This window comes from Alexandromys fortis, unplaced genomic scaffold, assembly GCF_014885135.2.
Source record: "Alexandromys fortis isolate MF-2015 unplaced genomic scaffold, M_Fortis_MF-2015_v1.1 scaffold_26, whole genome shotgun sequence".
Classification (NCBI taxonomy): domain Eukaryota; kingdom Metazoa; phylum Chordata; class Mammalia; order Rodentia; family Cricetidae; genus Alexandromys; species Alexandromys fortis.
Window position 1 is genome coordinate 4246248 of NW_026067894.1, and position 22266 is coordinate 4268513.

Below are 22266 nucleotides of genomic sequence, written 5' to 3' on the forward strand. Positions count from 1 at the left end.
TGGTACAGCAGGGACCCCTTTAGTCTCCCTGTTTTACTGTCTCTGTTAAGTGTATGGTGTGGCCTTCCCTGCCCCTTCCCTTTCAGGGCAGCTGGTTAAAACTCAGGCAGGTGCCCACAGCACCTATCAGAGCAGCAGGCTGACTGAGCCCTATTCCCTGGGTCAGGAGACCTGGATCTAGCCCCCAGGTCTGAGAGACACTTGCTATTCCCCAGGACAAGCCCCTTCCTATTCTGGACTCTGCTGGCTTATCTGTCATTCCCTTTGACACAGCCGGCCAGTCCAGGACCCGGTGAGCTTTGGCAGAACCATGATGCTCCCACCTTGGCTGTGGTTCTCAATGAGGACATCTCCGCCCCTGAGAAGCACTAGGGAAATACAGGAAGGTGGTTTTTAATTTAGCAATTACCGATAGTCACCACAGCAATTCAGAGAGTGGCAGCCCAAAGAGCTATTCGGGGAGAGTCCCACTCAAGACAGACTCTTGCACACACACACACACACACACACACACACACACACACACACACGGTCTGCCTTGCATGTGGGTACAGTCTGGTAAGTCAGTCTAGCCCCTAAGAGTGTCATATGCCAGTATTGATCTGTGCTTTTTTTTTCCCCTTTGCAGTGCAGGGACTGGATAGAACCCATGACCTTGAGTAAGCCAGGCAATTGGTCTTCTACAGCTCCAACCCCGTGAGTATCTTTTTGATGTGACTTTAATCCATAATGAAATTTTCTGAGGTTCAATTACTGGAGCCAGCCAGAGCTGAAGGTCAGGTGCAGCAGTAAGATTTTCCACTGTTAAATGGAAAAGTGTCTCTGTCATAAATACCAAGGGTTTGGTTACTTCTGTGACTCTTGGAGTGTGGTCATGCCAGGGCATTCACCCAGACAAGTGGAGCCCCGTTTGGTTCCCTTATGGTGACATGTCAGTGGCTTCTGAAATGAGCTGAGAAGGTAGGCTTATTATCTAGGCGTGTTAAGTCTGGAAACGAAGGCTGCACTTTATCTGAATAGTCTCTGAATGTAGCCCGGGAGTCAGAGGCGGTCCCTGGCGCCCTCATCTGGCTATTGATGAAATTGCATGCTAGAGCAGGCAGCACTCCAGGACCAGGGACAGCGCCCCAACCCTAGCCCCCAGCAACTCTCTGGCAGAGTGGAGACACTGTGCCCTCAGAGAAAGTGTCCCAGACCCCGCTGTGACACACCTTCTCCCTCCTTCCCTGCTGCAGAGGTGGCCCCACAGTCTGTCCTCGCCCTTCCCTCTAGGCTGTGCCTCTCCAGGCCACAATGGCACACCTGCATGCCACAATGGTGGCACCTGCTTTGCCGCCTACCGTGTTCCTTCTGCCTTTCGTTCCTCTGAGAGGATTGCTGAGTTGCACCTACGCACCCTGGGGCCTCTGTGATCTCCACAACAGCCCCAGGAGCTAGATAATACAAGAACTGCACATCTGCCGTAAGTGATGGGAAAACTGAGGCTGGCGGCAGCTCCCCGGGTGCTCTTCAAGACCCCAGTCCCCATCATTCATGCCCAGAAAAGCAGTAGCTACCCACTACCAAGGCTTTGCGCCAAGCACTGAGCCCGCCATCCTGTAAGTTAGGTCAGATGGCTGTGCCCATTCCACAGGTTAGGAAACCCAGGCTCCTGGGGGCTGAAGGCCCTGCCCAAGAGTGGGGGTGGAAATGTCCTGAGACGGTCACTGTGGCTTCTGAAAGAAGACACTATTCTGCTCTGGTTTTCACAGGCTGGAGTGGATGAGGCTGGAACTCCATACCCTTCCCGAGGAACTCAGTCTCTCCATTTGTCCAGGCTTTAACCTTGCAAGACACACAGTAGGTGCTTAGCAGATATAAGCTGCTTGGTAGATACCACACCTTCCAGGCCAGACAGAATTCTATAAGCAGAGCCACAGAGCCTGGGCACAAAGCCTGGACACAGGGCAGGGCAGGGTTCATTGTGTGGGTAGGGACATAGAAACAAGAGCCGCTCAGAGCAGGGGCCCAGCTCCCATGACTGGAGTCGGATGCTGAGCGATAGCAGAGGTGCTGCCTGGTGCTCACGAAAGGCTGGCACAGGGTGGTTATTTATACCCATGGTAGCAGGTGCACCCGCTGGGTCCTGCCCCATTTCTCGCAAGAGGAGGTCAGGTACACCATGGGCACTCATGAGGGCGCAAAAGCCAATCTGTGGCTGGCTGGGGACAGGAGAGAGGCAGCCATCACAAATGAGGCAGAGTGGACGGATGTCTGGATCTTGCACCTCATTGCCCAGTCCCTGGCTCTCAGCCTGGTCATGCTAAGCACTTGCTAGATGTTCAAGGAATGTGTTAATGGTGTCTTAGGCCAGTGATGGACAGGAAGAAAGTCAGTTTTACCCCTATCGTGACACACATGGTCAAGTGCCAGCTTGAACTTGGAACGAGTCAGGCCTGTGTTCGAATCCTCCTGCTCCACTATTCCTGACTGGTGACGTTGGGTCTTTTCATACATTTTCAAAGCCTGGGATCTTTAACAGGTGATGGCAAGGGCAGCAACTGTACTTACCTCACAGGGTTGCCTTTAGAACTCAAAAGTTCTCAGCCCTAACCCAGGAGGCACCAATAAATAAGGACACACAGCCGGGCATGGTATGCATGTCTGTGATCCCAGCCCTTGGGGAGCTGAGGCAGGAGGATTATAAATTCTAGGCCAAGTGCCAAAACAGAAACATGTGGCTAGTGCATGTAACCTCAGCACTTGAGAGACTGAGGCAGGAGAATTGCCATGAGTGTAAGACCAGACCACTCTAGACAACACAGTGAGACCCTTCAAAAACAAAAGGCCAAGTAAGCAAAGTTGAGATAGGTGTTTAACACGGTTAATGACAGTTACTGGTATGGCTGTGACCTGTCCAGGAGACCCAGACCCTGAGCCAACCTCCACACTGGCTCACAGAGTAACTCGGGAAAGGTTCCAACCCCTTCTGGCCCCCTTTCTCTGTCTACAAAAAGGGCTTTCCAAGGGCCCTTTCTCACTGTGCTTGCCAAGGTAGTCCAGGCCCCTGGGCATGGTAGGGCAAAGACACCTCTTGGGCAGGGGCAGAGGTGTAGTTCAGACTCTGAGACCCTCCTCTCAACCCGCAAGACCTAGCTCTGAAGCCCCTAGTCCCACCTCCCACAGACTAACCCTGGGGCCCAGCACCCCAGACTGGAATGGGGCCGAGAGTGAGGGGTGCTCTCTGGCTATCCTGGTCCCTTCATCGGCAGGAGCCTCTAGTCTGGAACCCAAACTGTCCTCAGCCTAAGAACTGCAGGGAAGCAGGTGATGGGGTCTAGACCCCTCATTTCACAGATGATGGTCTTCGCAGGACTGAGTCGCATCTGGGTGGCCTCCCTGAGCCCTGGGGGGGCACCATGACTCCTGTAGCAGCTGCCACTCCATCTCATGATGAAACTAAGGTTCAGGGAGATGGGCCTTGGCGGGTATGCGCATGACCCTGCTTCTGGGTCCATCCCTTTCTACTCGAGGCACCGTGTTCTAGGGCTCTGCGATACCACTTCTACTGGCACAGGGTTGGCTCTGAGGGGCCCACATGGCGACAGGACAAGAATCGGGAAAGGTCCTTGGGGGGCCAGCGAGGCCCCCCTTCCTCCCTGTCATGAGACACCCACGTTCTCCATGTTGGCACTGGCAGGCTGAGGGACAGAACTGATAGGGAGAGCCCCTCTGTCCTGGTGGCAGCCTCGTTCCCATGGCCTGAGCAAACTTCCTAGAGCTGCTGGGGGATAGTCCTCCCCCTTCATCAGCACCCTGTCCCTCCTGTCTTCCTCTGTACACCACAGTGGTTATTATGCAGCCCTAATTAAAATCTCAGTCCACCGGGTGACCTCTGCAGGCTGCTTAACAACTCCGAGCCCCTTAGAGCTGATAATAACAGTTGCTGAGGAGTCAACGGGATGGGTCCATGGAAAGCATTAGCACGGAACTCATACAGCAAACAGTAACTGCTCAATTAATGCCCCTCCAGGGTTCTGCTGCTCTGCCCACATTCAGCGTATCCTCCTAGAATCCCAAAGGCTGCCATGTGGTTCCCATCCTTCTGGGAAGGACTGTATACATTTGGGGCAACGGGGAGCAAGTCCCAGGCTTCTCTATCTTTAGGGACAACTACCTACACCTTTCCAGTTGTAAGCCTGGTGGCAGGGATGGGTGTGGTCTCGGCCCTAAGGGCCAAGCTTTGTTCCAGGTAATTAGAGTTCAGAGAGACAGACCACAAGGCGGGAGGTAGGTGTGAACAAGCAATCCGCTCACACCTAAATGTAGCCCTGCAACGTCCTTAGCCTGCCACCAGGACTGGCACAAGGGCCTGCAGCAGCTGACCAGAGGACAGGCGGCCTCTCTGCTGATTCCCAAGGTCAGAGAAAGGGTGTCAGGAAACCTCACCCTAGCACACCCTGAGGTCAGGATTTGGCCCTCTTGGAGAATGAAGAAATCAGAGGCTCCCCATCAAGCTCTGGTCCTAAGCGGTCAGTCAGGGGACACTAAGGTCACCCTCCACTAAGGACCTCCACCTGCCCCTGGAGTCCTGAATCAAGGAGGGGACCTTGGGCAGGGGAATTGGTCCCTAAAGATTCAAGTCAGATCTCAGGGGTAAAGGGCTGAACCCCACAGTCCAGCCTTGCTTTTTCCTCACAAGTCCATGGCTCTGGTGGACTTGAGGAGGTGGCTTGGGTGTCTGATCTGCACCTGCTGTCCCTTGTTCACCTTGCCAACAGCTCCAGCTCCAAATTCCCAAGGGTGCCTGAGGAACAGGCAGTTACAGAAGCACCTTGACTCCCTAAGCGAGAAACACCCCTGGGGCTCAAACAGCGTAGTCATCATTAGCTCCTGGAGCTATGTGGCCGTCACAGGCTTCTCCCAGGCCACAGACCTAACAGCAGACTCAGAACCTACTTCACTGCCCCCCCCCACACCTCCGCTAACAAGGCAGAGGCAGGGGGACAAGGTGCCAGCCTTCTGTACACTCTCAGCTACGCTGTTATCGGCAGAGCTGCTGTCTTGAACCCCCTTCACCTGCTCCAGAGATAAAGACAGTGTGGTGCTTTTGTCTGCACTCGAGGAAGATGAGGGTCCAGGGAGGAAGGCGCTGGGCGGTACCCACCCAGCACAGGTGCCAGAGGACAGTGCCTGCATCAGGCTGTTTCCTCTTCCCTGGTTACTGAGTCTGGCCATGTATCCAGGGCCGGTATGCTGAATGCCCAGTAGACTCCTCAGTGACTTTGGGGCAATGCAAAGACCTCAGGCTGGCAGACAAGCTGTTAATAAAGCAGCTCACTTTGTCACCCCATCCAAAGTTCCCCAACCTTGGCCTAGCTGGTCACACCATCAGCCTTGCCTTCGACCCTCTCACTGTGCAACTTGGAATTCTCTTGACACCAAGGTTACCATGTACTATCACCTACCATGTGCCAGGCCCTGACCCCTCCAGGAGGAAATATTGCCCAAGTGCCAATCGCCTTGAAAACGTGATGTCATGGGAGAAAAAAAAAATCCCACTACCCCAAACACTGACGGAAAGGCTTAAAAAAAAAAAAAACTATAAAGTTTGAGCTGGATATAGTGATGCATGCCTGAATCCCTTGCATTTGGAAGGCTGAGAGAGGAGGATTACCATGAGTTCAAGGCCAGTGTGGGCTACATAGTAAGAACTTATCACAAAAACAGGAAAGGAAAGGAAAGGAAAGGAAAGGAAAGGAAAGGAAAGGAAAGGAAAGGAAAGGAAAGGAAAGGAAAGGAAAGGCTGGTNATCGGCCTGGGTTCAATGAGAGCCTGTCTAAAAACAAAAACAGGAAAGGAAAGGAAAGGAAAGGAAAGGAAAGGAAAGGAAAGGAAAGGAAAGGAAAGGAAAGGAAAGGAAAGGAAAGGCTGGTGAGATGGCTCAGTGGGTAAAGGTGCTTGCTGCCAAGTCTGACAACCTGAGTTTGATTCCTGGGACCCACATGGTGGGTGGAGGGAACAGACTCCTGCAAGGTATCCTCTGATGTCCACGTGTGTGCTGTCGTGCCTACACGCATACACACGTAAATAAGCTAATAGGAAAGTGAGGAGAAGGCAGGAGAGGAAAGTAAACACTGCGAAGAGCGTAAAAAAAAAAGATTTTTCTCCAGGCTTTCCTGGGGTTTGCTCCTCTGTATATTTGAGTGTTTGCCTCTGAGCCCGGCCCTATTTATCCAAAGCGGTTCCCAGGGATTGTGCCGACATCCTCACTACGCCCTCAAGAGGAAAGCAGAGAGGAGCTCAACACTCCTGTGTTGGGGAGAACTCTGAGTTTCAAAAGGAAGATGACTTGTCCAAAGCCACACAGCAGAGCTCTGATTTGAATTCTTTGCTTGCGGACGACCCTCACCAGCCTCGAGCCTGGCCCTGCACGGGCTAGGCAAGCGCTCTACCCCTGAACCACAGCCCAGCTTTTTATCTGGAGACAGGGTTTCTCTAAGCTGCCCAGGCTGCCCTTTAACTCGCTCTCTAATCCAGACAGGTCTTGAATTTTCACTCCTCCCAGGCACCCAGGCTCCAGATAGCTGGGATTCCAGGCCTGGGCCACCAGGTCCGGCATTTTTCTTTATTCGGTTGTTTTAGATTTAATCTCCATACGTAGCCCAGGTCGGCCTTGAACTCAAGTTCAAGTTCCTCCTGACTTTGCCCTCCCAGTGGGTTCACTACTGAGCCAGCTCGGATTGGATTTGGATTCTTGATGACTCCTATCCAGCGTCTTTATTTATTTTATTGGGGTATTGTTTTTGGATATGGTCTGTCCACATAGTTCTGGCTGGCCTTGAACTTGTTACATAGACCATGCTGGCTTCAAACTCCCAGAGATCTGCCTGTCTTGATTTCCCAAGCGCTGGTATTAAAGCTGTACATGACCGCCTATGTTAATCTTTTTAATACTTAGAAAACAAAACAATCCACAGTCCCTGCTTTACAGATAAAGAAACAGAGCCTCAGGAAGACGGAGGGAAATGCCCCCAAACCATGCAATTGGTCCAGTGAGTCAGAAACACAGATTTGGGTCTGCTCACCCCGACAGGAGCGTGACCTCAAGCTGGTAGAGCAGTCGAGGCACTCTGGACCTCATCTCTTTGCAGACAACAAGCACGGTAACACAACCCACAGTGACTGCCACTCCCAGCTCACCTCTGTCCCCAGTCCTCCCAGTGGAATCCTCTCTCATTTTGGGGTGCCTCCCAACAAGCACCTTTCAGATTCCTCTCCTTGCCTCTTTTCTGAATCACCTGCTTGTCAAACGTCAGTCTCCAGCCCTAAAAATAGAGCCTGTCATGAAGGCTAAGAACATCCGCGCTGCAGAGGGACACTACAACTATGGCTCCTGCCCTCGGGGCCCCCTCTGCCTTGGCCTGATCCCAGGATGGCTGCCTCTGAAATCCAAAGCCCATGGTAACCTAGGCTAGACCTAGAGCTTCTGGCCCATAGAAAGTCCCCAGCCCGGGTCCTCTCACGATCACACTGTCCTGCTGAGCCTTGCTCATCGGCAAGGGGGCTGCCTCTTAACACCTCTGACCCAACTCACTACCCAGCTGGACCAAGCTGCTTCCCAGAACCTGAGTTGGGTTCAGAGAGGGGAAATGATTCACCTGGCTGCACCCCCAGCTAAAGGAAGGGCCAAAGCTTGGGCCAAAGGTCAGCACTCTCAGAGATCTGGGGTTGGGGCCCAAATGAGCGTGATGGAACCCACAGCCCCTCATCGCCCCTAACCCACCATTGCCCTGCCCAGGAGGCCTCCCCGCAGCCTACACAAACACCTTTCAGTAGTAGCTTCCCAGCGATGCCAACCTCTAGGAAGCTCGGGCCAGGGTACATTTGCTCTGCCTTGGAAAAGGGGGGAGCAGAGGTATCCAAGGATCTCCTGCATTCACACCAGCTGGCCCCCTAGCCCTCCTTGGGGGTGGCGGGCTGTTCAAAGCAGAAAACAGAATTTGACCTGATAAGGCAGCAGAAGAGAGGGAAGGGGCTGTGGTTGTTCCAAGCCTGTGCTGGGTCCTGCGTGGTCTCAGGAGAGACCCGAGGATCAGATTGGCACCCTCAAGGCCAGGTAAGGGGAAAGACTCTCAAACAGTCCTTTGGGTAAGTGCAGGGTGGGAACAGGGGCAGGTGATGGAGGGGCAAACATGGCACAGTTTCAAAGGCTGTCCTTCCATCCCTAGCTGGGTTCAGAGGGAGCACAAAGGGGGACTAAGGTAAGGGTTGGTTGGGGAGCGGGATGTTCAGAGGGGCCACTGCCACCCTCCAAGGGTGACAAGGCAGTTACATCCCACGCACAGGAAGCTGATGCCAGGCACGTGTGCAAGCGTGTATCCATGTGGGCGCCTGAGCATGTCTGCCAGGTTCACTTTTAAGGGCACGGGGCCTCCACGTGTTTGTCTCTGCAAGTTCGTGCGCCCTGGCAGCACACGGGAGGCCACTGAGGTAGAAAAGCCCCCGAGATGAAGGCTTCAAGGAGCCTCCCCTTAGTCACGGAGGTGGCATCTGTTGGGGTGGTGTGTCTCTTGTGGGTGGGGTCACCCAGGGTAGAGGGTGTCTGTGTGTTCCTGAGTCTGGGTCTCTGGGTATCTGTGAGCCAAGCTGTGTTTGGGTTTGGGTTGTTTGCCCAGCAGACGTGGCTACTCAGTAGCCTGACAGCAGAACAAAGGCCTTGAAGACAGACAGGGGTCATGGAAGACTGACCGGCCTCAGGAGTCCTTGAAGGGTCTCTGCGTTCTGAAACACGACAGAGGGGAAGGGACAGGAGCAGAAGGCAAGGCTCTCAGGCCTCCTTTACTCCCTACCTGTGCAGACCCTGGTGTGGGGCTGGGGGTTTGTGTGCCTTGAAGTCCAAGAAGAAGAGAACTTCAAGGCAAAGAGGAGGCTTGCTGCACCCCAACAGGCCAGAGAAAGGACCCTGTGTGACCAGTAATGGGTAATGTCTAGAGCAGCAAGAGGCTCCTGAGACCATGCTAGGCCAATATCTTAGGTGAAGGGGGGGCTTTTCTAAATGAAGTAATGAGCTGGCCGAAGCCTGGTGGGGAACATCATAGCCATGGGAAGGGGCATCACTGCCAGTACAGATTCTAGACCTCACTGTCTCACCCAGTTCCATCCAGAGGCACCTCCCCTCCCCTCCACACACACAGCCCATTGTGAGCCCTCCACTTGGCCGGATCTCCACCAGGAGAATTCTGACTGTAGCCAGGTGTGTTGGCGCACACTTTTACTCCTAGCACCCAGGAGGCAGAATCAGACAGATCTCTGTTCAAGACCAATCTAGTCTACCATATCAAGTTCCAGGCCATCCAGGGTTACATAGTGAGACCCTATCTCAAAAAGATTAAAAAAAAAAAAAATCTGATTGCAGCCCTAGCACCAGGTAACTCAGGGCCACACACAGTCTGCTCAGCCTGGCCAGGCCTGTTTTCCCCACCTGTGCCGCGGAGACCTCATCCCACCGTGCAAGGCTGCTGGAGCTAGGGAAGGTGCACAGGGCAGGTGCCCACACCACAGGTTAATCATCACCCGGGAATCCTGTGCAAGGCGAGCGGCATACCCACTCACTGCCCAGGTCTTTCCACTGCCAGGGGGCTCTGGAGTCAGGCTGAGGTGCCAAAGGGGAACCCCATGGGGCAGGGGTCTGAACACACCCTGCTCCTGCTGCCCTAGGGGTTCTGAGCTCACCTAGACACCAATCAGCGCTATTATGAGCAACTTCTCCCCCGAACCATCTCTAGGCGGCCCTGGATTGGTGAGGTTGCACACATGCAGTTAGCTCCCTTGGACAGGAAAAGGTACAATCTCACCCCCACTTCCTCTTGGCCTTGCTCCTGCTTCATACCTGGCAGGATTTTCTCTCCATCTCTCCTGCAGGCCAATAGGTGTCTGGCCCTCTGACTTTGGCAGGGGGGGGGGCTGAAGGACAGACACAAATGCCAACATACCATGTGAGGAAGGGGTGGGATGTGCTTCCTAACCCCACCTCAGGCCTATGCTGTGACAGCCACCCGCAAGGTCAAGCATTGGAGAGGGACGGATAAAGGGGTCAGTCAGACAGACACACACACACAGAGGGGGGAGGACCCAAGATTTCTTCAGGAAGCTGTCACATCACAGGGCTCCCAAAGGGCCTGCAGGGCACAGTGGTGACTGCCAGTGAATTTAACCACCAACCCTCAGAGCCAACCGAGCCAGGGGTGGCAACAAGGACTTCGTGACGCCAGTGTCGGGCTTGGTGATGGGTACGGACGAGCAGGGATGAATTATATATCTGGAGATGCAAGGACATCAAGGCCCAGGGCGATGGCCAGAGGACCCCCACTTCCCTGGTCAGAGGAACAGAGTACCTCCCCTTGGGGATGCCGGGCTGGCCTCTCCCCAGTGTGCCCACTTCTCCCCGTTCCCTCCGGAGGGTGACAAGGGTGACGGAGCCTAGGACTCAGGAAACCTAAGGGTGGAACCCGAGTTTGCCCGCGTCATGGCTGGTGCCCGCTGGGGTCCCCCCCTCGCCCGCCCAGCCACGCCGCCATCTAGCCTGGCCGCGCCCCTCCCCGCCCGGATCTCCTACACCGAGTCGGCACTCACCGGGGGCCTCGGCCGGGGCGTCCTGGGCTTGGCACTCCGGTGCCCTCAGCTGCTGCTGCAGCTCTGCCGGGACGCGCTCGCCACCGCCGCCGCCACCGCCGCCGCAGTTCGGGGAGGGGGACGTCACGTGACCGCCGATCGCTCCTTCCCGGCGCCGCTGCTCCCCCCCCCCCTCACTGCGGAGCCTGAGCCCCAGGCGCGGGAGCGGCAGGGAGGCCACCCCTGCTGCGCGCCCCTGTCTAACAGGTAGAAAAACTAGGGCCCAGAGAGGTGTAGGGACAAGCTCAGGACTGCACAGCCAGACAGCAGCAGTGCTTGGGGCTCTGAGGACAACTTCAGGGCGATTGGAGAGTTGGGGGGCGGGGGTCACGACACTCTTCTTACGGGAGACGCTGGGGCAGGAGTCTACCCACTAGTCAGTGACCCACTAGTGACTCCCTGCGTCTCCTTAGGTTCTTCTCTACCCCACCTTAGGCTAGGATTGGAGGGAAGGCAGCAAGAGGACCAAGAGCAAACCCTACATCTAGTCAGAGTGACCTCGGAGAACCCCTTAAGAAACCTGCCCAAGGTCACCTAGCAAGCTGACTACAGGATGGGCTCTTGGGCCTGCCCACCAACTCTAGCTGCTGCTGGCGAACACACCCCTCTTCCTGAGGCCAGGGGCAGAGACCGACAGTAGCGGTGCAGACCTGTTCCAGAGCCTTCTGGTTAGATGCAAGATCCTGACCAAGTTACAGAACATCGGAGCAGACCTTGACTATCTCTGGGTCTCACTCATGGTTCTAACTGGGAAACTGAGGCCGCAAGGGTGGGAGAGAGAGCTTCCATCTTGCTCATCCCGTTATATTTGGGGCTGTCTAAGGTCATGGTAGGACTTAGGAGAAACGACTCAAATCCTGATTTCATGTTTCTTGAGCTCCTACCTTCCACTCCCACTCTCACTTCCTGAGCCACGGAGACTGCGTCTCATGAAGGAAATGACCTGGGTCTTTGGCAACCCTTACGGCAGCTGCTGTAGGACTTGGCCAGACTTCAGACCCCCAGGGTCCTCACTCTCCTCAAGGGAGATTAGGGGAAATCCCTCATGCCCTCCTCCCCCACGGGGGAAAAAGGTTGAGGAGCAGTGGGCATGCTCTCCTAGCAGCGTGAGTGGGGTGGAGGCCACAGCCCAGAGCCACACTGGAATAGCCAGACTGCCGAGCCGTTGGAGGCTGGTTTCCAGCTTTTCCAGAGTGTCAATGATGCTGGTATAGTGGCCCCGGACAACAAGGGTACCACGGGCAGCTGAGGCACTGGCGAGGCTCCTGGAGAACACCCTGGCAGTCCCTTTGACATTCTATAAATACTCTAGGAGTCAAAGCTAGAAAAAGAGGAAAGAAATTAAATGAGGTTGTTCCAGGGCCTCGTTGGGATGGGACCCTGACGTGTGGTGGCAACTGTCTCTGGAAATGATAATCTTTGTGGACCCAGTACTAACTGGGAAAGAACACCCAAGTGCCTACATACCTTCTGGTCAGAGTGTGATGGACGAGCTTCACCCATCTCAGAAGTCCAAATTCCAGGGTTCTCCTAGGCATCCTTTGGCTTTTTGTACACAGCAGAGCAGAATGTTGAATTCAGTTTTAAGCACAATCCCCGTGCCTCTTCCTGCTTCCTAACTCCTTTCCCAACAGCGGCCTCTTCCCTCCCAGCTGTGTGAGTACGTGTTTCAGCACCTGGAGCCCGACAAAGGCCCTGCAGACAGATGGATGGACAACAGCCTGCTCCAGGCAGCTTATTAGACTGAAGTGTCCCATCTGGGCCCAAGGGAAAAGCAGACGGGGGGGGGGGTGTAGAAATATACCAGGGAGCTGGAGCTGATGTAATCCCAACTCTCCAGGAGACAGGAAGATCCCAAGTTCAAAGCCTGCCTAAACTACTCAGAATTTAAAAATTCCCTGGACAACTTAGCAAGACCCTGTCTCAATTTTTTTCTGGGGATGGGGGTGGGGGTAGCAGGAGACAGGGTCTATTATGTAGCTCTAGATGTCCTGGAATTCTCTATGTAGCCCAGACTGGTCTTGAACTCAGAGATCCATCTGCCTCTACATTCCAAGTGCTGGGATTAAATTTATGAGCCACCATGTTCAATTTAAAACAAAACAAAACTAGGGCCTTGAATGCAGTTGGGCGGTAGAGCACTAGGTGAGGATATAGCTCAGTAGGTAGAGTGCTTGCCTAGCATCAGGAGACCTTAGGTTGCCAGCACCACACAAAGCAGGGACGGCAGGAGGACAGTGAGCCCAGAACTCAGGAAGAGGAAGGTCTTCCCCTCAGGCATCTGTTGAGACTCCAGAAACAAAAAAACAAAAAGGAATCTTGCGTGGATCAAAAAGCCCAGCTGCACTGTCATGGGCCTTTGTCCTTCCATGCTCTCTGGACACACAGATTAAAAGCTCCGGGGCCATGGTGCTTACTTGCATGGGGGAACTGAACATGCCTAACACTGGCTAAGGAGAGAACGAAGGCTTTTATGTCCCAGGCCTGTTTCTTTAGAATCAAGGAGCTTTTCAATTACAGCCGGTTCCTCTTTGCAGAAAGCCTCTTCAATGGGAGGCTTATAATCTCTTGTGGTTCTTGGAGGGCACCATTCTGAGATGGCCAGAGGCCCTGGGGAGGAGACAACACGTGCCTATGAAGGGGGCTGGGTGCACAGCCTGGACTGGACTGAAGATTGGACAAAGGCCCTGGAGCTTTGCTTTCTCTGGCCTATTTCAATCCAAACCACTCAGCACTGACCACTCACACATGGCTGCTATAGGCACTAGCTTTCTTGTCCTCACTGAATATGCTCAAACCCTGCTACCACCTTGTCCTTGCAATCACTAAGATGGCTTCAAATGCTGACATCTGAGGCTGAGAACGGAAACATATATGGCACATCTGCGGTTTCTCAATAGTGTGTGTGCACGCGTGTTCTAAAACAGAAACGATGTCCCTTGGGAAAGACACCTCTGCTAGCTCTGACAAAGGGACGAAAAACAAGGCAGAGATGTCCCACAGGGCTTGCATCTAGGAAACACGCATGCTGAGCATCCCCCAGGCAGGCTGTGCAGAGGCCTAGGGGCTAGGCAGTGAATCTTCAGAAGGGATGTTGGCCCAACCTCAGCTCTCTTCTCAGACATGCCTATCGGAGAAAATCTGGTGGACCCTGAGAACGCTATGGCCGGGGCTGGCAAGCAAGATGACCACGTTCTGGTGGCAGTGGCCTAAGCCAGCCCAGAACTGGGACCGCTTTCTCAGAGATGGTTTTAGGGACAGGCATTTCAACCTTAAGTCCGACTCCCAGTAGAACAGTACACTCTAGTTCTAGAATCTAACAAGCGAGGACATCCGGGGCCTCTTTCATCTGGGGAACCAGCAACGGGCTCTGGAGGGATAAGACACTGCTGCCGCAAAGCCTTCACACATCAACTACCCAGAGGCAACTCTGGGACTGCTAAGTCCTCAGCCAGCCCTGGTTGGCAACTTTCCAAACGCACACCTGGAGGATCCTCCAGGGAGCCAATGAGCGGAGTGTGTGGGAACATTGCTGGACCTGCCAGGAGGCCCCCACTTTCTCCTTCTACCCAGCAGGAAGAATGTTTGGCAATGTCTACACAGCCAACTTCCGTATGTTCAACTGGGAACACTCTTGTCCAGGATCATAAAAGGAGCTGGTTGCCCTTGGTTACAAAACAGGAGTGGCAGAGGCAGGAACACCCAGATACAAGTGTGCAGAGGCCAGTGTGCCAGCCGGCCATGGTCCAACCCAGGCAGTGACTTGCCTGGCCTGGCAGCATAGCCTATATCTGGAACCCGGCAGCCTCAACAGTTGCTGCTGCAGGGCTGGATCCTCTATGCCCAATAGCGATTTTAATGACAGGCTCTGGATGCCCCTGAGGTGCTAGCCAAGCCAATGCAGGAAGTTTCTTTCACTGTGTACTTTCCGGGGGAGGGAGCAGATGACATAAGAGTGACACAGGCCCAAGGATGCAGCTCAGTTGAGAGTGCTTGACTAGAACGTATGAGGCCCTGGGGTCAGTCTGGAGCACCACTAAGACCAGGTGTGTCAGTGTACACCTGGACTCCTTACAGACCGGAAGATCAGAAGATCATCACTGCCTACATACAGTTTTAGGTCAGCCTAGCTAACTAAGTCCCTGTCCCCGCCCCACCACCACCAAAAAAAAAAAAAAAAAAAAAAAAGGGGGGGGTGGGGTGGGCGGTCGATACAAGCAGGAAATGGTAACCCATACCATAGTCCCAACACTGGGGAGGCTAAAGCTGGACCACAAGTTCAAGGCTAGGCTGTGCTACCTAGTTAGGTCCCTGTGTAAAAACAAATTAAAACAAAGGCTGGGAATGGTGCCCCAAGCCTTTAATCCCAGCACCTGGGAGGTAGAAACTTCCAGGACAGCTGGGGATACACAGAAAAACCCTGTCTCAAAACCAACCAACCAGGGCTAGAGGGCTGGCTTAGCAGTTAAAGAGTGGTGCTGCTCTTCCAAAGGTCCGGGGTTCAATTCCCGGCAACCACATGGTGACTTTCAACCATCTGTAATGAGATCTGGTGCCCTCTTCTGGTCTGCAGGCGTACATGCAGACAGAGCACTGTTTAAAGAATAAATATCTTTAAACAAGACAAAAACCAACCAACCCCATTTCTCCTGCAGAGTCTTGCCTCCCATGGTCAGGGCACACAAAAGGCTTAGATAGCAACAATCCCGAAGGCAGACCAACATCAGCTTGAAAAGGGCCCAGAGCTCCGAGAAGTGGCAATATTTCCTCTCCTCCTTCCTACCATCTGCTGAGCGGTAACTCAGCTCAGCGCAATAGGTTCTGGAGTTTGTCGGGAACACACAAGGGACACCTATTTCCAATCCTCAACTCGAACAATTATTACTTGTAAAACTTCAATAATCCATGAACAAGGAAAACCACAGAAGTAGCTATGAAGCACCACCAGGCATCCTGGCGCCTGCGCACCCTTACAGGGATGTTACTATGCTCTTAGCAACAGCAATCAAAACAACTGAAGCTGCCCTTCTGGGGCAAGAACTGTCCATCGGAAAGGCAGAAGTCTTCTGCACACATTCTAACCATGTTTTGAATGCCTTTCAGCATGCCCCTGCAGGTAAACAGGTACTCAAGCCGTGTATTGTTTAGCCACTGTCCATGGTGATATGGGCTAAAGATCTATGAAAAAGGTTAATGGAGCACCTGGCCAGCCACCGCTGCAGCCTGCAGAGCTCCCAGCACAAGGAATGTGTTATGTTCTTGGTGAAGGCTGGGGGAGGGGGTGCACTCTGGATCCCCCAGTGCACTTGCAGACTGCACGAACACCTAATCCTCCAGATGCTGGGGTGAACACAGCAGCAGATGCTCATGAGATGAGGAAACACAAGCAAGGCCACAATCTGCAGCTTTCCTTGCTAACAAAGTAAAAAGTGGAATTACAAGGAAACCAGGCGGACCTTCCTACACACCCAGCATGTCAGGGCCCTCAGGGAAGCTGTGCAGTGTTGTCTGCCCTTTCTTTTTGGGGTCTGAATTGTACTGAATCTGGTCAACGCTGTTCACATGCCTACACTCCGCACTACCACCCTGTACCCTGACTACCCTTGAGCACTTGGTGACCTGCCTGGCTGCTTACGGAAAACAAAAGGCATGCTTCCCTGCTCTGAAAAGACAAACCATCTCTTAGGTATCAAAGCAGGACACTTAAACGGAGTATCAGTATCTGCTGTAGGCCAGGATCTGATCAGACCTGGGATGGAAGACCAACACTGGCCGGTCAAAGGGCAAAGAACACACTCTGGACTAACATCCGTGGAAACAGAGACACAAGTGTCTTTAATTTGGCAGAAAGGTTGACAGTGATTCTCAACAATAAAGTTCATAAATACAGAAAAGAAGTTTTCTCTCAGGGAATGAAGACATCAAATGATAGCCTACATGTCTGGTAATGGCAATAATCGTTTCAGCATAGGCGACTCTACACATTTGCTTGGGATTAAAGAATGATTAGAAATATACAAAGGAGAGCCGGGGATGTAGGTCAGTAAGCAGAATGTGTGTTTAGCCTGCATGATGCTCTGTGCTTGGGGGCTCAGCATATTATGAAATCTGTCACAGTGGCCACATGCCTGCAATCCCAGCACCTGGGAGGAAGTAGGAAGATCAGAAGATCAAGGTTATCCTGGTTACATAGTGAGTCTGAAGCCAGCGGGGTTACAGGAGACTCTGTCTGGGAAAACAAAAAGGAAACATACAAAGAAGAAGCCTGGAGTGTAATGCTCTGGTTTAATGCCATTTCTGAAGGCAGCTTTAGAACCCAGTAGAAGAGCTAGCCTATGCTTTAAGTCCACCCCATCTCAAAATACAACCAAACAGCAAGTATTAATAAGCAGGAACATGGCAACTGTTAAGTACAAGTGCATATTCTCCAAAATTTATCTACTTCAAGCTGTGAAGAAGCCAAAGCCCAGGGATCCCGAGCTGCTTGGGGGTGGCCTTGTTCTGGGACCTGAGCTGCAGCTCCAATAAGGCTTGGCAGTGTGAGGGGTACAAGGTGGAGCCACACAGGTTGTCAGGGCGGAAGCATACTGCAGCACACTGAAACTGGGTCTGCCCCACCTGCATGTGCCTGACAAGAGTTAATGGTTGTTATTTTAACATGATGTAAAGAAACACAAGCTATGTAACTGGCTCATCCACATCCAATCCCAGGAAGAGGGGGAGAAACAACAGCTCTTGTCATTTATCCGCACTACCACCTGTTCGTGATGCTTTGTCCAAGAGTCACAAGCTCTGGGCTTCTTTGTAAGGTCATCTGCCAAATACCTTATGACCTGCTGAGTGTCATAGGAAAGAGTGAACTCTTTGAGTGAGGCTTGGTCCCGTTTCTGTGGTGCTCAGGAGGACAGATCTGGAAACCAGGGTCACTTGAGTCCCTGTGTCCACAAGAAGGCGTAACTTTCTTGGGAGGTATGTGGCTCTCCTGGCCCTGCACAGGGCACCTCACCTCCTCCAGAACACAAACTCGTCATTGCAAACACAAACACCACATTGGGAGCTTTACCCTAGCAGCCATAAGTACTGACAGAGGGCTGTCAAAAGATGCTGCTGATGTTGAGATCAGCTCTTCTTAGATCAGTTAGGCAGAGATTTAAACAAACTAGAGGTTAAAAAAAAAGTGGCCACAAACATATCCACACCGGCTCAACAGAGAAAATGCAAAAAGCCAACCATTATCCCAGCCCTTCAACCCCAACTTCTTGCTCCATTCAAACTCTTGTGTCCTGTGGATACAGGTGCTGCTTAGGCTATTTACTACCAACAGTGATCCTGAGCTGGAGACAGCACACCCGCATACTCTTTTGTTTCTCTTTTCAAAATGTCCCTCTGCGGTGTGTCAGAAGAATGCCTTTCAAGGACAAGCGAGGTCTGAGGAAAGTGGAGCTGGAGGATGGGAGGGCCCCTTTTGCCAGACCAGCTTGCGCTCTTCCGTCCCGTTCTTCAGACGTGCAGGGAATGCTTTGCTTTGCTGCTAGAAACTGAGCATTTCCCACAACCACTGCAGTGATGGAAGAAAACTGAAACAGTGCCGGTTTAAGAGGGAGAGCACACAGGTGCTCTTCTCCCCAGCACCGACAGACAGCGAGCAGGCGGCAGGGCTATGGCTGCCCTGCAGTAGAGCTCTGAAGACATGTTCCATGGTGGCAAATTCTTCATATTCATGCTTTATTAAAAGACGAGTAAGGGTCAAAGACAGGTACTGATTAGCAGGTCGTGTCTCTAGACAGTCACTTGGAGTTCAGAGCAGGATGCTATCCCACGCACTTCCACACAAATCCACGACTGACCAGGGCATCTGTATGAAACTGACCAGGACTTTATTTCCTCCTGTGGCTCCAAATCTCACATGTAAACATGATTTACTCCACTGCTACGCTGCTCACTCACCCTCTCCCTCCCACCACCGCTTAAATAGAAAATCTGAAACATTTCCTTCGTCTGATGCCCATCAGTGCAATCTGCTTTATTTGACATAAGGCAATTGGGACAGTCTCTTTGAATGGATTTTTGCCTTTTGGAAGAGCCAGGTAATAGTTTAATTCTTAAATCCACTTTTTCTTTAATGCCCTAACACGTCAAATTCCTCTTCCTTTCTGGTTATTCCTTGGCAGTCAGCAAGTGGTCAAAGATTAATGTCCAAGCAGACCCGTACCTGAAATAGAACACACATGGAGGGAGGGCTAAAATTAAGAGTTTGTGTATTCTGTTTGGCAAGAATGTGTCAGCAGGGAATATTGCCCATAACAAATGAACACAGGGGCCCTTGGCACTGAAGATCAAGACAAAATACCAGCAGACTCCAAGCTCTCAGAGAAATCACATTTTGGTTGACAGCCATGGATTCCTATGCGTATCACACAAGCTAACCGTGTTTGATTGATGCTTTCATTTTACAGCTACGTCCACAAAGGAATATTATTATGCCTTGATTTATGTAGATCTTGCCAGGAGTTCCTTTGTGGAGCTCAAATGCAGACAACAGAGCAACACGGGAAGGAAGGAGGTATTTGGGCCGGGAGCTTTGGCACTGCCCGGTGAGGAACCTGCCAACAGACCCTGGGAGTGGTGAACAGAGAAGCAGCTCGGCAGCTCTGGCATCTGCACAGGTACAGTGCTGAGAAGACAAGGCAGCGCTGTCTCTACCTGAAAATCTTCATAATTAATGAAACCGGCACTGACCTGATAGAAGCCTACACTCTCCCTTCACATACCAGCTGCCCCGATGAGATGGAGCTGATAGGAGATTTGGGCAGAAGGCTAAATATGAATCTAGAAATGTTACTCATTACTTCCCAGCCTCCCTGAAAGCAGACCAAGGAAGTGCTCCTCACACACAGGCCAGTATCAGGCCTCGGTGTGGACAGCGACAACGAGAAGCTGGAATAGAAATGATTCCAGCGAAAATTAATTCCAGTCACAAGACTTGGATTGGATTAAATTTTAAAATCAAATTCCAGCCTTCAGGTTAATAAAGAGTCCCAGTGTGTCTCTGGCAGGGGGAAGCACGACAAAGGCCTTACCTTTAAATCCCTCTTCCGGCATACAAACTGCAGAAGAAAAGAATTCCAGAGTGAAAGACAGTTACTGCGAGCATGTCAAATGCCTCAAGACGAGGAGTTTAAAATAACTTTTAATTGCCTTAGTCACCTGGAATGGTTCCTTTTGAACCCATGGTAGCAATGATCTGTTGGCCTCGTCCTCAAAGTCACACACGCATTATTTAGAAAGGCAAACGTCTGTGCCATGCCTGGAAACCTCACGGCTGACCTCTGGGGGCTGTGTCTTCTCTCCTCCTGTCACTCCCACACGACAGATCCCACGTGAGTTTCTCTAGCAGTTTTTCTGATATTTAGTTTCCTTCCTTTTTGTTTGTTAAAGATTTAATTTTTATGTGTATGAATGTTTTTTTCTGCACACCATTTCTGTGTATTCCCCCATGCACTGACTGGTGCCTACAGATGTCAGAAGGGAATTGGACCCCCTGGAACTGGAGTTACAAATTGTTCTGAGCAACCATATTGATGCTGGGAAGCAACCTGGATCCTCTACAAGAAAAACAAGAGCTCTTATCTGCCACTCCAGCTCTATCTGAATTACTTTTGAGACAGAATCTCACACTATGTAAGCCACACTGGCCTAGAACTTGTAGCAATTCTCCTGTCTCAGTTGTACAAGTGCTAAATTACAGTTTTCTTTCTGAATAAGATATTTTTGTTTTCCGTATCTTGACCTCTGACAACCTTCCAGTGAAGAACATTTAGCTCTTCTATCACCTAGCCCACCTTGGCAATACCCAGTCTGCATGCCAGCCGCCAATGGTGCTTTCAGTTCCACTGCTTATATGTTCTCTCTTTTAGAGCCTGGCAATTCCTGCATAAATCACATGCTTTGTCTCTTCTGCATCTAGCTGCAATAACCTCTTCAAGGCCGTCACCATTGCTTCCATCAACCTTGCAGAAAGCTCATCCTAAAATCCATGTCCAGCTCCCAAATCTGGACCAATGCCTGTACTACTTGACGCACACAGCCCGGGCTCTGAGATCTCCCAGTACTTCCTGTCCCATGCCTGGTCCCAGTAACTTCCTTCTACCAGCCCTTTGTTTAAGAGTGCATCCCCACATGTTGCCCCCAGGCTTACCTTTTTTTTTTTTTCTTCCAGTTTCCTTATGTTAATAATCAATGCTTTCTACTTCCCAAACTAGGGAGTCTTCTAGTTTAAGAGCATGCAGTAGTTCTCTTTCAAGGTTCAAAGTAAAGCCCAGGGCCATTCAGCCTCTATCTATAACCCCAAATCCTAAATTCATCACCAGGTCCTGAAAGCATGGTCTTTACCTTGCATGACATCATCCATTGCAGCATAGTCTGCAATTGGTTCATCAGCCTAGAAAACAAATGGAGACCATTCAGAGCCACGTGGGAGGAGGGGCTTAGGGAAGAACAGGCTAACCACCCCCTGAAGCCTAGTCCTGGTTCAAATACTGGCTACAAATCCTGTCTCACAGTTCAAATCCTTAGCACCTTAGTCCTACCCTTTAGAGAAGCAAACTGGTACTTCCCGTCCGTCTACAGAGGACTTGTTTTGGATGAAACAAGCTCAGATCCCTCAGGGCCAGTAGCTTGGCTGGCTCCGTCAGCAAAAGTCTGGTTCACAGGTGGCTAATGGGCAATGCTCCTCGTCCATTCAGTGTTGCCTAGCTTTGTATAAAAAGTTGGCACTGGGCTGGAGGGGCCTTGCTCAGACTTAACAAATGCTCTGGCAAATGTAGGTGCAGGCTCCTTTGGCCCACTGTACGAGGCAGAGCGCTGTTATCTTCCCCACAAACAGCTTTAAACAGGGAAGGTGCGCAGGAGCCGTGTCTAAGGGGAGATAACTGCAAGGGCAAAGTGGATGACCAGTCCAAACTCCAGCTGCAGACCTGCTACAGAAGCCATGTAACGAGCCAGTCTAGAGGGTAACAACTCAAGAGGTAAACATTATCATTCCACAGACTATAGTTCTGGGAAAAGCCAACAGTCAGGATGGGAGGACAAGACATGCCTGCCTCGTTGTGTCAGGGTAAGTTACAAAAACATGCCCACCCAGGTCAGGTATCTGGGATTGTTCTACCAGGGTTTCCTATGTGGCAGAACAGTGTGCCTCAGCACCCCTCTCTTCTATACCAGCATGTAGAGAGCATCACTAACTCCAAAATGTTCTTTCTGAGCTTGTTATAGGATATCTAAAGTACAAAATGTTTATAACCAAACTCCTTAAATGGGTTACTTAAAACAGTAAAAATATTGTATGAAATTACCTCCAGGTTGTGTATATGGGGTACATATGAAACATACCTCATTATATATACAAATATTTCAAAATCCAAGATCTCTGGTTCTCTGCACTTCAGACAAAAAAGCCTCAGCCCATGCCCCTGAAGCAATACAGAAGTGCAGGCCATGCCACTGTGCTATCAAATGAAATCACAAAAAGCCCTATGCTCCTCAAAGAGATTTTTATAATTGCTGTGACCTGGCTAGTTTTTTGTCCAACTTAACACAAACTAGAGTTACGTG

General features: G+C 51.7%; 2 protein-coding genes across 5 annotated transcripts in view; both read right to left on the minus strand.

The window, feature by feature from the left end:
- Window positions 1–10744, minus strand: part of Rap1gap (RAP1 GTPase activating protein) — a 61654-nt gene extending 50910 nt beyond the window's left edge. Inside the window, exon 1 of the mRNA XM_050154977.1 lies at window positions 10615–10744. The gene's annotated coding sequence lies outside the window, so the exon portion shown is untranslated. The remainder of the gene's footprint in view (window positions 1–10614) is intronic.
- A 5717-nt stretch (window positions 10745–16461) lies between these two features.
- Usp48 (ubiquitin specific peptidase 48) overlaps window positions 16462–22266 on the minus strand; it is a 71904-nt gene continuing 66099 nt past the window's right edge. For 2 of the 4 annotated variants that reach the window (XM_050152342.1, XM_050152333.1), the window contains exons 26-28: window positions 21046–21094; window positions 19734–19760; window positions 16462–18865 (exon numbers count right to left, since the gene is read on the minus strand). In XM_050152342.1, coding sequence (XP_050008299.1) covers window positions 18843–18865; window positions 19734–19760; window positions 21046–21094 — 99 coding nt within the window. In that variant the 3' untranslated portion in view covers window positions 16462–18842. The other 2 variants (XM_050152323.1, XM_050152315.1) reach the window with 1 other exon arrangement.